This window comes from Strongylocentrotus purpuratus, unplaced genomic scaffold, assembly GCF_000002235.5.
Source record: "Strongylocentrotus purpuratus isolate Spur 01 unplaced genomic scaffold, Spur_5.0 spur5_scaffold_2, whole genome shotgun sequence".
Classification (NCBI taxonomy): Eukaryota; Metazoa; Echinodermata; class Echinoidea; order Camarodonta; family Strongylocentrotidae; genus Strongylocentrotus; species Strongylocentrotus purpuratus.
The window spans coordinates 35911179-35928239 of NW_022145605.1; the positions used below are offsets into that span (position 1 = coordinate 35911179).

General features: G+C 36.5%; 1 protein-coding gene across 2 annotated transcripts in view; it reads right to left on the reverse strand.

Moving 5' to 3' along the window:
• Nucleotides 1-17061, reverse strand: part of LOC763319 (A-kinase anchor protein 1, mitochondrial) — a 45834-nt gene that overhangs the window by 10650 nt on the left and 18123 nt on the right. For both annotated transcript variants that reach the window (XM_001199246.4, XM_003726440.3), the window contains exons 2-3: nt 15526-16843; nt 45-240 (exon numbers count right to left, since the gene is read on the reverse strand). In XM_001199246.4, coding sequence (XP_001199246.3) covers nt 45-240; nt 15526-16448 — 1119 coding nt within the window. In that variant the 5' untranslated portion in view covers nt 16449-16843. The remainder of the gene's footprint in view (nt 1-44; nt 241-15525; nt 16844-17061) is intronic.

Here is a 17061-nt window from a genome sequence, read left to right on the forward strand (position 1 = left end):
TACATATTCCGTTTTACCACGTCCAATAGTAGCCCACAACTCACCGACTTTCCTATGAGTCTACCACATAGCTTTGAAGGGAATTCAAACTGATACATGACTGGTCCTTCCTTCATTGCCGATGCTTGAGTGATAGCAGCAGGGCTAGCACTAGCCCCAGAGTCTCTTGAGCCATGACCACTGTCTATCGATGAACCCTCGCTGTTCACCTCAGAGCTTACGTCATATCCAGTGGAGTTACTGCAATCAACAACAAAAAACAAACAAATTAATAAAATTATAATGGTCCTTAATTTCTTTATTCTTATGTAGTCTTTCCTATAAATTCTAAGCCCCATTACAAATTCTGGAATGATTTAATATTCCATCTGTTCAGGGTAAAAAGGGCATTAAGTCTGTGTTAACTGTACATTACAAGTGTAAATTGCACTAACAGAAGTACATGTTTGTATTGCCACTTTGCCAGAACTCCATATTTTTTCTTGCTCGACTATACTGGGCAAAAGACAGCAAATAACCCTGAATTTTCTGAAGCTGTCTCCCATAAATAGATGTCGTGCATAGAATTAAAGAATTTAAGTGAAGAAAAGATGGAAAAATAAAAATTTGCGCCTAACTCAGCAGAATTTGTTGACTTTCAAGTTGATGAATACATAGGTCAATCTTTCATTGCACTGATAATACTGATCTTGATTATTCAGACACTACTTTACAAACTTTGAACAAAATAGGAACACGTACATGAACTTGAAGTCAACCCCCATTTATTCCAAACCTATTCAGGGCTCTTTTCTTTAGATTGGAATGTGCTAGATGTACATCCATCATACTTAAGGTTGTCTTGATATGATGAAGTAAACTGTGGCAGTTAGCATGTATATGTTTCACATATCTATATCTTACAATTCACGGATTGTAAGATGTAATACGTGTACAGCCTTTTTGGCATGCGGCTACTTTGTTTCATTTCAACTTTACATTCACAAATGAAATAACCCAATGCGGTTTCCTGCATGTGGGAACAACCCCTTAACGTTGCTTTTTTATAATTCCAAAGTATTCCCATGTGATATCAAGGTATGGAAAAGCAGGAAAAGTCGTCTAATAACGGATGTTATATTAAAATATCTTGATCATGAAATCAAGATTCCAAGGGTTTCTCTGGAAAATTCCATGAATGATTAATGGATGTTTCACTTTCTCACAGTTCAAACGTGTACAGAGTGACTTCCCTTGAAAAATAAACTTAGCCTTGCTACTAGATATAATTAATTTGTCTTTGCCTTCATGAACCAGGGCAGTCTAGATTCAAGATGAGTCTATCTTTCACTAACTGACTGAAGTCTGTGATAAATCCTCCCTCCAATTATCAGGAAAAATTAAATTGTCCAGCCTGGTAGCAAAGCTAAGGTGAAGTGTACATAGATGTTTCATGAATGAAAGCTCACGTACACCAACAGAAAGTAGAGCATGACCTACTGTATGAGCCAAAGTTTTAACTCAATTGAGAATCCGGATATTAATGTTCAAATACAGACAGATGCAAACAAATTGTTCACCTGTTGGACTATCAGCTTACTATGCAAACAAAAACAGTCATTAAAGCTAGGATTATTGAGCTGTACTCCATTTTTACTCAACACTTACTCAACACTATATTTCCATAGGCCCTTAGCACTTTGTCTTAAAAAACATGGGTGTACATTTAGAAAAGTCTGGGGTGTTTTTTCTGCCGTAGTGAGAAATGTTATAAAGCAGTTCTAAACTTAATTTATTTTGTTTTTGTTGTTGTTGTTTGTATTACAAACTTCCATTTTGCATCCATTAGTTGTTGCTTAGTGAAAAGAATATTTTATAAACTCTCAATGCTGTAAATACATGTAGACAGTTTCATCCACAAAGCTTGCATTTAAAGGTAATGCAAAGTTTTGGGAAATTTAGAAAATTGGACGGAAAGTAATTCTTGAAAATGTTGATATATTTGGATGCCCCTGTGGATGTGCTATAAGCACTAGAAAATCTAGTCCATAAAACATTTCTGTTTTCGAGAAATTGAATAATAAAAAATTTACCGGTACCACCATTAAATTTCAAATATTTCAAAAAGCGTCTATAAAGCTATTCCATAGTAGCTCTGCAATCAGGAGAATCTCAAAACATGCAGTTCTAATATATAATTTCTAAACAGAAATAGCAAATCGGTCAATTGTAGTCAAGAAACATCGTTTTAAAGCTAAAGTAATATCAGTCTTGAGAGGGAGCTATACAATATATAGAGTTTATTATTTACAATTTCATCACTTTAGACTTTTTTTTAACCGCGACAACTATCATTGAATATTGTAAAATCACTTTATGCTTCCAACATGTTCATTTGAACCAAATTCATGACCCCATACCCAAACTTTGTATTACATGTACCGGTACCTTTAAATCTGGTTGATTTTTATTTGTGCAAGTGTACATTCAATTCAGTGGATTTGAATAATCTCCACTGTGAGAAAGTTTAATGGATTTAATGTCCTTAGATTGTTTGATATACATACATACAGTGTACATGTCTCCGACCACATTGACATGTGTATGCTATACACATTTTTAATACAGGTTGTACCAGTATGCCTGATCATAAAATGATTAGCTAAAGTTTACAAGCTTGTCTTTATCTTAAAGGTAAAGACCAGTTTTGGAAATGGAAGCTCTTGTTACCAATCATGTGAAAGAATATGTTTTGACTAATACGTAATGATACAAATTTTGCTGAGAAACCGCCTACTAATTGATGTATTTGGTAAAGTATTATATCTATTTGGACCTGATAGATATTGCGCACATGTCACGCACGTGTCGCGTGGTCCCATATACATCTTTCTGTGTACAGTGCTTATAACTTTACCAAGACTGGGCCAAATTTCTTATCATTTTGATGATTCCAGAACCTCGCAGTACACACCAATACGCTACATGATCAACCTTTTCTGAACGATTCCACAACGTTTCTTTCACAATGCAATCGCATGACCATAACTGGTCTTTATCTTTAAGATCACTGTTATTAATACATCACACAGATATCTTGATGAACCTTTATCTTTGCAAGATTAATGTCATATTGATATGTCTGAAATAATTGTTTTTGTTTCTCAACCAGATAATCACCCCCACTATAAATCATCCATCCTAAAATCACCACAAACCAAATAATGCAGTCATCATTAGTGCTGCTATCCGACAACGACCTAATTACTTCCCACTCAACAGTATCACCTCTCCTGCAAGCTGGAGAAGGGGGCTACATAACTGACATTAGCTCCACAGGCATGACCCCGAATGCGAAGGACATGCGCTTGTGCATTAGCTGCAGTTCTAGTGCAGCCATGCGAGATTCTACTGGGGTCTAACTTTGATGACTAGTCTTGAGCTGCAGACTCAACAATTTGAATATTCCATTTTTCTACTTCCACTTCATCTTCTCATCACTGGAGTAGTTATACAGTAGGCTCGTGGGTGCACCATGTGAGAGAGAGAGGATTGAGGAGTCCTGAAAAAGAACTCTCAGTAATCTTTCTTGAGGGTGTGTAGTCCTGAAAAGGACTGTTTGTGCAGTCTTGAAACACATTTTTAGAACGAACGAAAGGCACTTCGATGTTATTTCAAGGGCTTTGAATTATTTTGCTTCATCAAAATATCAAGGGTAAACCATTATGTTGTGGATATATTTTGACAATTAAATTAATGTCTATTATTAGTATTACGATTTAATTGTAATAGTCTGATCAACATTTTAGTTTTGTCTGTGGGACTTTCTTAACTTGCTCAGTCTTCAGTGGGTCATATTTCCACTTCCGTTTCTGAACGCACTCGGTACCACCCACCTACCGTCAACTGAAACGATATTCATTTATTTCTTAAAGCATCTTAATTTAATTCAACTGATTATTTTATTGTTTTGAAAGCAGTAACTGTCTTTTCCGTTCAGTATTAGAACAGCAACTTCGTCTAACTCCCAACGCTGCACGAACACGATTTTTAGTGTCAGTGCAGTGGTGACAATTTCGGGTACCCAGTCCCCGCCCGAAATTTTCAAGTCAAACCCGGGTTTGGCAAAACCTGTGATGACTCAGGCCTAATTTCAACTATCAAAAAGAAAGACCAGGGCATACCGATTTTCTCAAGAAAAAGACCAATAATGATTCAAATGTCATGCATACTTCTTGAACAAAAGTAACCCAAACAAGCCCAACATTGTGATAGGCATACCTAATATAGCATGGGTGGACTCCTTCCATACAAATCATCAAACAAATTTGAATAGTAAACAGGTCTATATGCCACATGTACATCTAGCTATGGACCCCATTTTTAAAAGTATATTTACCAGAGGTCTGGATATTTCAAATTTTCAAAAGGTCTATTTGGATACAGACTAGACTAGTGTATTTCAACTTGACAGTGAAATATTTAGACTGATGTACAAGAGTGGTAGAGATGATACAATTAGCCATAGGATATACTGCTACACCATGACTGTGATTCAGACTGCAGCATCTCAGCTAGCTCGACCAGCTCAACTTAGTCTTATTCATACTACAAACAGACCTTGCTATGCTTCATGCGCAGAGCCTGAGGAACTAAATACACTACAAGAATTATATGCCAGCAATGATTTCATGAAAAAGGGCACAAATCAGTCATGTCTAGCTTTGCAAAATCAAGGCAAGGCATTGTTCCTGGGTCTTTTTAAAAGGATAAATATAAACAATCATCCCACTGTACAGGCAACTGAAAATATATAAAGAGATGCACTGAAATGTCGCCCCCTATATTTTAACAACAAATCAGTATGAATTTGTATCTATAAGCATATGCGTGCAGTGCCAAGCCAGCCATTCCTTATCACGTTTACAATGTTGCCCATTGCCATTCATTTACACTTTAGTGGTTTAAATATTACTTTGGCAAGTTTTTTTTTTTTTTTTTTACCTTATTAGAAAAGAATATGGATTATGGAATGAAAAAAAAAAGAACATACATTTTCAATAGGATTGCCTCATACTTGTACCATATGTGAGACCTTTGCTAACGTTTGGCTCAATGACTCTTGTACCTTTCTGATCTTTATCAAATCAAAAGTATTTTTCACTCAGAGAGTGCAATCCAACCCTATCATATTAAGATTAATTTGTCTGAGATAGATTTGTCTGGTCTGAGTTTTAAGACTAAGTTCTTTTCATCTGATCTGGTTGAATAAACAAGGTAGTGAAGAAAACACACATCTCGGCTTGCAGAGAGACGGGACAGCCGCAGACAGAATTCATCAATGCAGTCTAAGTACAAGACTAATATAAATTAGCCTTTCAATGAAAACATATCAACTGTTACTAATATAAAATGATTATCAGAAGTGATTAACTTATCTTTTACAACAAAGAAATAAAACAGTAATTGATTTTGATAACATTTGGTTTCCTGAAATGAAAGGAGACTTTTTGGGGGTAAATTTTCAAAGTATTTTCTCATTTTGGACAATTGGAAGAAATTACAAATTGTGAATTACCGGTAGACACATCTTGATTTTTACAGTGTATGTTTGTTTCTGACTGAGTTTACCTACATTATTTTATATATACATGTACATAAACTTAAAATATACAAAACATAAATTGAATACCGGTATTGGTAATTCATGTCTATCTTTCAAATGCAAAGATGGAGAAAGTTATATGCGATTTATCAATTATTTCTGTACATTTATCATATCTCACCTTCAGTTGATTACAACATTCTGAGGCTTGTTTTTCATTCTGTTTTGAGTCAGAGCAAATAATAGATACTAAAATATATTGCCCAAGGGACTTGGATATAAACTAGGCGACCCAGTATAGGAGAAGGAGTGGGTAGCGTTGATATGCAGGGATGCCCTTTTCTAGACAGCATGCCCTTTAAGCATAGTCAGCTATGCAACCAGGCCAATATGCTGTTTAAGGCTGTGGGTGAAACCCCCTGGTGGATGGGTTTAGAGCTTAGGCTGGGTGTCTTGTCGTCTAGCCACTGGAGGATATTCATTGACACATACATGCAGGTACAACTCTGCATGCATAAATATACATATGTACATAGATGTATGGAACACTATGAGCATATATATCTACATGTAGGTAATATGAATCTTCACAAAATGACAGAGCTGAAATACACATACAGTTAAGAACTAAATTGTTCATACTACATGTATACTGTATAAGCTGAATAAGACATTTATAAACTAAATTTCAATATGGCTATCAAATCTTCCTATTTGTATTTTAATGTCCAGAATTGGGTGAAAAAGATAGATTTAGAAACTGATTTTTCTGAAAAAAATTGCCAGACCTAACCTAACGATCTCTTATACACTGTAGAAGTGTTAATCATTTGAATGCAAGTTAAACAACACAAACTCTTTCCTATGTTCATGTACATGTAGGTTGGCAGGTGTATGTACAGGGCTACACATTTAACATAAGATAATTCTTCCTATATTATTTCTAACAAGGCCTTTCATCCCCCACCCCCTTCTCTCGTGAAAAGCAATCATGCTAAATTATCAGAACGGGCATCTCATTAGCTTCACTTGTCAGTAGTATTTAATATGTATCCATGTCTGTCAGTGCTTTTAAAGAGAGGGTAGAGTTCTGGTTAAGATGATAAATTATTTGTGAGCTCCCTTATTCTTTATACATGTAGTTTGGAAGAATATCATAAAAGAAATGTCTCCTGGAATGGATTGCTCTTGAAATCCCCTATTACTTTGATATATGACAAGAAATACCCAACAAGATAAGCCAAACATTTGTGTGTTGTCCCATATACCCATTTCTGTGTCCAGTGCATGTGAGATTTGAGTCAGGTTCTTTCTATTTTGATCATTCCAACACCTTAGGGCATGCATCAATTATCAATTAATCAAACTTTCCAAATTGCTTCCAGGTAGCTTTTTTCACAATGTAACATTATATGACCATCTCTCAACTTTACCTTTAACTCTAAGCCAGCACAAGGGAAGAGGGAGATATCAAATATCAAGTAGAATGTGAGAGCTTGGTCTTGGCCACCCTTCACCTCTGTTCCCCTCACTATCATATCCTAAATATGACACCCATCTCCCTCCCTACAGTCTGCCAATGCTCCTACATGTACATGGTAGCTAGGGACACACAAGCACATTTTGCATCTCATGCATGGCTAATATCATTCGCATGTACACCTGCATAAAGGCATAGACAAACATTAATGGTGTGAGCTATACACTGATCATCCCCTCTTTGATGCAGCACTTTCTAAATAAAGGATGAATTAAGATTTTTAATTTAATCTCTGCACCTGCCTCGCATCAAACCCATTCATGATTACAAAAAAAAAGGTGATTATGATTCTATTTCGCTTTTAACTGTTAACTAATACTGCAATATAGCCAATACATGTATGTCTATTTGTTAATTCATTTCTAGAATTTACATCAGTGAAAAACAAATTTCCAAAATGGATTAAAATATTGATTTCAATTTCAATAATAGTTATTTGGCAACAAAAAAAATTCATTGATAATAAAATTGATATCCTTTCCTTCTGTAATGGGTGCTCACGGCTGTCAACCAATATCGATACTTTGTTCCGGTGAACTACAGTTAACTCTTAGTCCTGAGGATTTCAAAGGGGAAAAAAGGGAGAGGGAGAATTTGACTTTATGAATGAACTTGTGAATGGAGATGCTATTTGCATTCATTGCTATTCATTTGATAAAACTGCAAGTTCAGTGAATTTTTCTCCTCAAAAGAAAAATTGAATTTGCTTTTATATAAAAGCTTGTGTGCAGATGAATGAACGAGTCACGCTCGTGTATTATGAACTTAATCTTGTTGTTTGTAAAAGTATTGAATAGTGATGAAAAGCAAATTCATTTACATTCACCGAAGCCATTTTGAAGTATTTTACAATACTGAATGCTTTTCTTTTTTGTCTGTCTGACCTCACCAGTTCATGTCCCCTGTGACTCTTACTAAAATTAAGTATGCAATGCAGTCTCCATAGTCTCCAGTCTCCATAGTAGGAAAAAACATTTGCTTAAAATGCCAATTACACTAAATTACCAAAATAATGTAAAGCTGTTAGTTAAAGGTACTATGTCTCATTTGCAGGCCAAAAAAATGAAAAAGTTAAATTCCAACTGCATTTGAAAGATAATACTAATTTAGAATTTCCCTAAAAAAGGTGGGGCTTGAAAATGGCTTCAAGTGAGAAAGTAACGACTATTAGTTGTCAAATCGACTTTAGGGCTATAGAGCCCAAAAGTAATAGTCTTGATTTTTAGACAATTGTACCGAATGATCATACGTTTTATGCTGCGCAAAGATTCAATCAGTTTAATCTTGGCCATCACAAGAAGTGGGTTATTGATGTAGACAAATGCTCATGTACCCCAGGGAATAATTTTCCTGGTATCGCATCGCAATTTGCTATGCATTTTTGCATGACTGCTATACAAAATATCTTTTGTGTAGCAGTTTTCTTCCATAGAAATGTACAGAATTTCATTTGAAATATTTATCCATCGGCTGAAATTGCTAACCAAAAAATTTGAGGAAAATTATTCCCTGTACCCTTTACAACTCTTTTCATGTATGTTATTACCAAAGAAGAAAAAAAGCCAGTCAGTCACTCAATAGTGTCTGACAGTGAAGTCTGACAGTGAAGTCTGACAGTGAAGTCTAGCAAGTAAACGGGTTTCCTTGCATAATTTGAATATGAGGACACTGCTAACGTCTAAATTTCACAGATAGGACATACATGACATATTCATAATTCCTGCAAAGTTCTACAGAATTTGAGGTTGGCTGCAAAAGGGACAGAGTATCTTTAAATTGTGAGTTCTAAAAATCACATTTTAAGTACAATCTGGTAGACCAAGAATGTGGATCTACTTAATTGTCTGCTTTGTACATGTAGTTCTCTGCACTCAAACACCAAGATACAACAAAAATTAACCAAACCAATCAATAACATCTGATCTCACAAAACACATGAACGGTGGTTCCAGATGACAAATTCATACTGCTACTCTCCCACTGACAGAATAGTAATTTCTCAATCAATTACACAGAACTCAGTGGATAAGACCTCAGATATTTCACATGAGCTAGAGAGAGAGAGAGAGAGAGAGAGAGAGAGAGAGAGAGACAGAGAGAGCTGTGCATTGCCTACATTCTTCTCAATTATCTCTTCTCTTCCCAATCACATTCCCATGTCTGGTGAACCTGCTTTGAATGACAAAGCAAGGTATCAAGTCCAAGAACATGCCCATAGGTTCCCTTTCATCACAACTGTACAGAGTCATACCATGGTCACTCTGGGCGCGTCTTCATCCTGAAATGCGCTATAAAAGAACAAACTATTATTATTATTATTATTATCTCGAGATTGCCAAATAGCCTGCTATTTCTGATTTGGGAAATAATCCCGAAGTAACAAATCACGTTTTCACTATCTCGAGATTCGACCTCGAAACTTGAAATTCGACCTTGAGAAACTAGCTTGAGATATTTTGCTCAGCGTTAGCGCCTATTGCGAATCTTCGGTCTAGTGAAGACGCACGGGACAAATAGCTGGATATTTTGCCAAATAGTGGGATATTTTGCAAACTATCCCAAGATATCTTGGGATGACAATCCTGACCAAATATCCTTCTAATTGCTACTTCGGTCTGATGAAGACGCAAATTAGCTGGATAGTTTGCGATCGGGATAGTTCAAATAGCTGGATATTTGGCAATCTCGAGATAGTGAAGACAGGCCTACTGGCAAGGACAACACCAGACCAAACCATAAAATGACCTCAATGACCAGGGGGCCGTTTCTCGAAACCGTCATAGCTCTAACTTCTAGAAGCATGTGTTATAAAGTCACCACACGTTTCTATGCGATGTCATAGACTTGTGACAGTTTCAGACAGTTAGCCCTAGACCGACAACAGACCAAACCAGAAATCAGACTATCCCTACTGGCCAAGAATCAGTTGGTTTGAAGTCACTGTTGGGTCAGTTTGTGAGTGTGACTGAGGTACATCTTACAATTTATTGACAGCTCTTAACTGACCCCCTCCCCCACCCAATTTTCATCATGTTTTTTGGGAAATGTCATGCACGCAATATGATACAAATCATATAACCTGGGCAAAGGCATGGGGAAATCAAGTTTTGGGGGATAAAAAGGGAAATTAATGGGATTAAACTATATAAAGCAATTGATAAGTTGTGAGGACATGACGTCACAAACTGATAACCATCTTGGCAATTTGTGTTGTGAATCTCATTGTTCCATAGTTTTACATACTTTTTCAAAAATTCATAACTTTCTTATTAGTTATCCGATTTTGCTCAAATTTTTTTTGATTGGTTTGTCTGATTTTTCTGCTTTTATTGAAAGTAAGTTATTTTTCGAGTGGACTTGTCCTTTAAAATAAGACAAGTTTGACAAGGCAAGGGATAACTTGGACACCAGTGCTTTGGTTTGGATTCAAAATTGTGCTTTAACCCAGAATTATGTTGTTGTTGCTTAATGGCCTTTATGTTCAAGGTTTTACAATACATTGATATAGAATCTACTTAATTTTTTTGCATTGCCAAAGTTACCACTAGTGAATGAAAAATAGCAATATCAAGTCTCATGAAACATAAGTACCATTTGAACTATGGCTTCTTTTTAAAAGTTGGTCAGTCATAACTCCAGTCTTGTGCTCGATCATCGCAATTCATTTATATAGGGCTCAATATTTCATTTGTTACTATAACAGTAAAAGTTTTAATGTTTTTTTCAATTTTTTTCATCAACATTTGAGGCATAAATTAGTTAATTTTGACAATGATCTTTATTCAGAAGATGTAAGAATATATACTTCATGTAGATCATTTAATCCCCTTTTCATTGAAAGAGCAAAATTCCTCCGAGTAAGCATATAATCTTTATGTATTTAATACAAGTACAATGTACATTGTATACATGTGTGTAGCGCAAATATTTCCAAACACTTGTCTTATCAATACATGTACCAATGTCAGCGGGATATCACAAGTATGTATGTATGACATTCACAGCCAAGTATCTTCATGTTACATGTGTACATTGTATTCAATCACTAAGCCATCACATGTTCAGATCATTAGCTACCATCTCTGAAAGACCAAGGGTGCGTTTATAGTACCTTTTTTGCCTAGAATCAGCGTTTTCAAACTCGTTTTAGGCAATTTTTAATGGTAATAAATGCAAGCCTGTTTTCAAACGCCTTTAGATATGGGTTGAGAAACGCCAAAAAAAAAGTGCGTTTTGAATGTGCATAGAGCCAGAATCACATTTCTGAGACAGATGATAAACGCAAAGCTGTCTTGAAACACATACATATTGGACCTTCCCAGACTAATATCCGTTTCAGATAGCTGCGTACTCGTCAATTGTATTGTTCATTGTTTAGTATTATGCGATTACGTGCTCAAAATAATGTTTTTTCATCGCATGCACCACTCCCAAGAAGAAAAAGCGCTGGCCCTAGTTGACTTCCATGCAAACCTCTGCTTCCCGGGTCAAATGGCGCACAGCAGCCGCGCAGAGACAAGGCCTTTATTTTGAATCTGAGTGGCAAAACATGATAAACGCACCCCTAGTCAGACCTCTACAATGATGATAAACTATAGGGATACATAATGTGAAAATAATAATAATGCTATTAAAAAGGGGTCACACCTAAACGTTAAAGTGATTGGGGTTTTGTCATCAAGTACAATGGACATTGTGCACTACTGTAGTATGCCTAAAGCAAATTATTGTATCATTATTATAAATTGTTCTGAACTGATGTCACATCACAGGAGTAAACTTGTTAGCTTGCAGACTTTATTGTTGACGTTTGCGCTCAGAAAATTGCTTGCCGAGCAATCTCAACATCTCAATGAAAACATTTGGAGAGAGGCTCATTACCATAACTCATCAAGGCCTGACCTACAGTGTGCAACAACTTCAAATTCATTTTTCACATTAACTGGTTCAAATTAGTTAGTTCATAGCAATGGGGGGGGGGGGGGGAGGGGGGAGGGGGGGGAGGGGGGAGGGAGATTTATTGTTATAGACTTAGCTATCATACATGTAGTTATCATTATCAGTGAGGTCTGACCTGGACCAGGCTTTTTAGATGGCAGATTGCTTTAAGTCATCTCAAGTTATTTCATCAAATCCCATGATTTCAACATCATGTGCAGTCCCTTCCTAATTAAATTCATTATGAAGCAGGAAATGAATATAGTTCACAGGCGCTTTTGCTTTGTTAATTTAAAATAAACAGATCAAATTATGCGGTTTGTTGGAAGTTGACTTGAAGAGGATGAATCTCCTAAATTATCTTTAACATGAACATACCTTTCCTGATCTAACACCATCTTAAAATGCAGCAACTCAAGTCATTCCAAGATGGGAAGGTCCACATCATCTGATCAAAAGCTTCAATTCCCTGAAAAATTCTTCTCAAGTGTACAGCTTCCAGAAATTCCCACTCCAACCGGATGGATAGATCACCTCTCTTGGTTCAATTAATGATCATTCCCCTCTAATATACATGTACATGTAATACTTCTTTACATTCAGAACTCCTACAAATCATCTCCAAGTCACTTGTGCTATTCACATCCTGTATTTCTTATTATTAAGATGCACAAGTGCCAAAGCTTCTTATACAAAATGCTTGCAACTCTCTACTTCAACCTGTGCATAATGAATTGATCACTTCAAAACCATCTGTTTGCCTTGATAACCAAACATTGCAGCAATTCCACCTATTGTTAAACTGTACATGTTTAAATTCCAAGGCCAGAACTTTTTATGATAATTCCTTTGATCTGCCTTGACAAAAGGGCCATGTGTTGTACATCCCACAGATTGGGTTTTGTATAGTTGGCTCACAAGGTTCAACCTCCATTGCAGATTTATATTTCAGTTTCAGACAGACATTAGTTAAAGGAAACCTCCCTGAAGATATATGTTATTCTGAGAGAAGCATAAAGCAAGAAAGTGTAGTTTCTCAGCACGACATGTGCATCGCCATTTTCTTGATAATGGGGCGTACTATAAAAATGAAGATGTTTATCAAGTAAATGTATTCAAATTTATGGATGCTTTCCTTCCAGGTGTGTGTGATGATGAAGTATTTTATTCACCTACTTTTATACTTTGTACTACAATTGCCAGAATGCACATTGCATAAATTAGTTGGCACTCTTCTGGGGTGAAGGTTTCGCAAAATGAAATAGATCTGTCAACAGCATATATTTTAGTACTTTTAAATAAATGAGTTACAATTGTTCCCCTGTTGTATAATTTTCACCAAATTCTCAGTTACGATTTTCCCCCATTAAAAAGTAAAGGTTTTGTTAAATTGAATTAAAAACTCTTTCCAACTAAAGCTTGGTGCATCTACCTTAGTAATAAGATGCATTGAGAGATATTTGAAGAAGAAAAAAAACATCAAGAGGAACAGTTAGGTTAAGGTGAAAATCTGTAAATAACAAACAAATTGCCCAAATCGTTATTGAAGAACAACAAAAAATTGGGTTATTTGCAACTTGGCATTATGGCCAATGAGACATTAAAATTGTGTCGAAATTGCACAAGTCACAAGAAAATGCTGCCAATTTCAGACTCTTGCAGAATGCCATAAGATCTATGACAAATTATAAATAAATAAAAGGTATCAAAACGTAATTTCTTCCTCAAAAATAAACTTACAGAAAAAAACTCTTCTCCATATATTGTAATGTACAATGTACATGTTCATTAAAGATGGTCTGCTAATTCTTACTTCTATGCACATTACATATCTACATGTACAGTATACAGGAGAGAAGTTCAGTTGGTTTTGATGCAATTATCTGTTCCAGTAGCCTTCACTCTAGTTATACCTTTGTACAAGGTCTAACAATCCTAATATAAATGTGTAAACTAATAAAAATATCATTAAGAGATTAAAGAAGACAAAATCAAAGTCCAAAATACGACGTGCACTAACAAAAATTATGCTGGAGTCAACAATTGTCCCTGGAAAAGTGCTTATTCTCTTTGTGATACTGTTTTTCTCATTCACAAATGTAATCAGGGTTTGCCTGGCAGGAAGTCTAATTATGTTGATAGTTTTACCTTTGAACTTCAGTCTGAAGATGATTTTGATAAGGTTGGGAGGGAGTTGAGGGGGGGGGGGGGGAGGGGGTTGGAAGACTGGAAGCAGTGGTCTTTCATAGAATGCCCTTACCCTTCTCAATAACATGTGTGACTTTGTGGGAGGAGTTGAGAATGACTTCATTCATCATATGATACACCTGCTACTGTCATCATTTACCGCTTGCCTTACATTGTACCTACCTATCAAATCAAACCCTGTTGCTTCTAGCTTCTATAAAAACCCTCTTGCCATCCCTTCCCCCTATCCCCCCGCCCACCTAAAAAAAAAATTAATAATAATAAAAATAAATAAATAAAATAAAAAATAAAATAATAATAAATTAATAATAATCAAAAAAGAAAAGAAAAAATTAAAATAAAAATAAAAGTGAATTCTAGTTTTATAGTGCTTATGTCTGCTATGTCTCACTATTAACATGACGGACAAAGAAGGCGGACAAAATATACAGTTCCTCAGGTAGACAAAAGAACATCCCTTCACATTTTTACACAATAGCAGTGAAGGGATGTTTCTTTATCTACCTGAGGAACTGTATATTTTGTCCGCTTTCTTTGTCCGTCATATTCATAGTGTCTAACACTCCAATATTATCCCAGCTTTAGCATGGCTTCTTTTACAGTTTTCAGACATTTTAGGGAAACAATTCCTGCCTGATACCCATTTACCTCACCAGGGTGGAGTGTGGCAAATGTAGACCAATGTCTTGCCTATGGAGGTTAGTGAACATGAGTAAAAAGGATGAGGAAAACACGAATTTCAGTTGGAGCTGTATTCTATCCATGTCTAGGGATTGTTGAGCAAGTTTCAACCCAGACTCAATGATGGACTGAGGACTTGAGGCACTATATGTACACCAACTGTTACTTTTATAAAAGTCATTTGTAACTTTAGAGATTCATGTTGAACACCCCCCCCCCCCAACTGCTCCTCCCCATTTAGCACTTGCATCCATTGAGATTTTTTTTCAAAATTATCAGGCTTCCCCCACAAAAAAAAAATAGATTTTCAATTGAGAAAATTATGTGGTAGGGATTCTATAATATTACAAGACAGAATAATCCCGGCTAAAGTTGTCGCAAAAGCTGGTCACATATAAAACGACAATGATAAAAATAAAATCAGCCTATGTAGAGAGTAGAGACCATATTGGATATGACAAAATCAGTACTCATAGCTCATTAGCATGTAGTGAGCACCATATATTTCCCTACATAGAACAATTTTATCATCATCATTATTTTTGTTTAATACCAGTCGTTGATGCATTCTCACCTTTCATTGTTTCCAAGAGACGTGCCATTGGAGCTATGTGCCTTCTCATCCAGGAGTACAGAGGAAGCCCAATCAACAGTCTGGAGCTTGGATAGGTCATTGCCCTTCTTGTTACCTCCTTTCTTACCACTAGCAATGGACCCCTTCCCATTGTATACAGGAGCATTATTCACATGCTTAGCCTTCCTTCCAGACTTTGAATTGGTCGTCGACGCTCTCGTTGATGTCTGATTGTCTAGCACATTGCCGTTTGTTATCGATGAGGTCTTACGATTTACGTTGTCTAGGGGTGGGCGCATGGATTCACAGGATTGTCTTTTGGTTGGAACTATTGCTTCCTGAATGGGCTGTGGCTGGGTGGAGGCTGTGATTTCGTGGATGGGATTTGGGATGCTTTCCTCCAGAGCTTGAAGGTCCTCCATAATGTGTTCATTAGATGCATTGAGAGAGGACCCTGATGAAGCGTTTGTGTCCATGCTACACTCCATCATAAAATCATCAACAACATTTGTTATCGTCTCTTCAATTTGTCTTTCTTTATTTACTACATTCTCATTTTCATTTCTTGTGTTCTGTGCATCTTCAGCACTTAGTTTTTCTAGCACCTTCTCAATTGCTTCAATGTCTGGTGGGCATCCGTTTGTACATGAACCAACATTTTTGCTGTCACATTTCTTAGCGTTGGCTTCATGACCCGCATTGGCCATGTTGAGCTCCTGTTTAGCCTCCTGCTGTAAACGTGCTTCAATAGCTTGCGTTCCACTGCCAACATTCTCCTCTCCTACTATGTCTCCCTCCTCAACCTTTTCCTTCATCTTAGCTTTCTTGAGGTTGTTACGGGTGTAGAGGTAGTATCCAGCCAGTCCCGCAGCCGTTAGAGCGGTGCCACACGCAACCGCCTTGGCATAGCGAAGCTGAGCCATGTCGGCGGAAGATTTCCTCGATTTACAGCACAATCTCTCCAGAGCGTCGCCCAAGTCAAATATTGACAATCCCACTGAAGACCTAACCTAGCACACCTCCAGTGTGCTTTACCACTTTCACTCCTAAACCTTCCTCACAAAGCAATTAGATATGAGCCTGCCAAGTCTTGCTGATTGTTGCTGAGTCCCTTGATATGTCTGGTTGGCTTGTGCCTTGTGCAGTGCGAATGTTTGTTCTGTAGTAAAGCGCACGTTGGGCCAGCCTGGTAGAAATGTCTATTTACTGGGTCAAACTCCAATCTTGCATCAGTGCATAGAGTACCCAATGAATGGATGAATAGACTGCGAATGATGTAATGCTGTATGCCAATGACAATCGATGAAAATCCAGAAATCTAGAGAGAAAATGACATAAGAAAGAAAGACAAGGTTAACTCCAGGGTTTTTCCATTCATTTAGCTGATGTAATGAAGATTAGTCTTGTTTATACTAACAATGATAAATATGAATGAAGAACATACAAATGAGAACTTATAAATAATCCTTCAAATCATGTAACCTGTTAATTCTTAGAGCTCAAACAATAATTTATAAAAGCTCCTGACATGTTCAG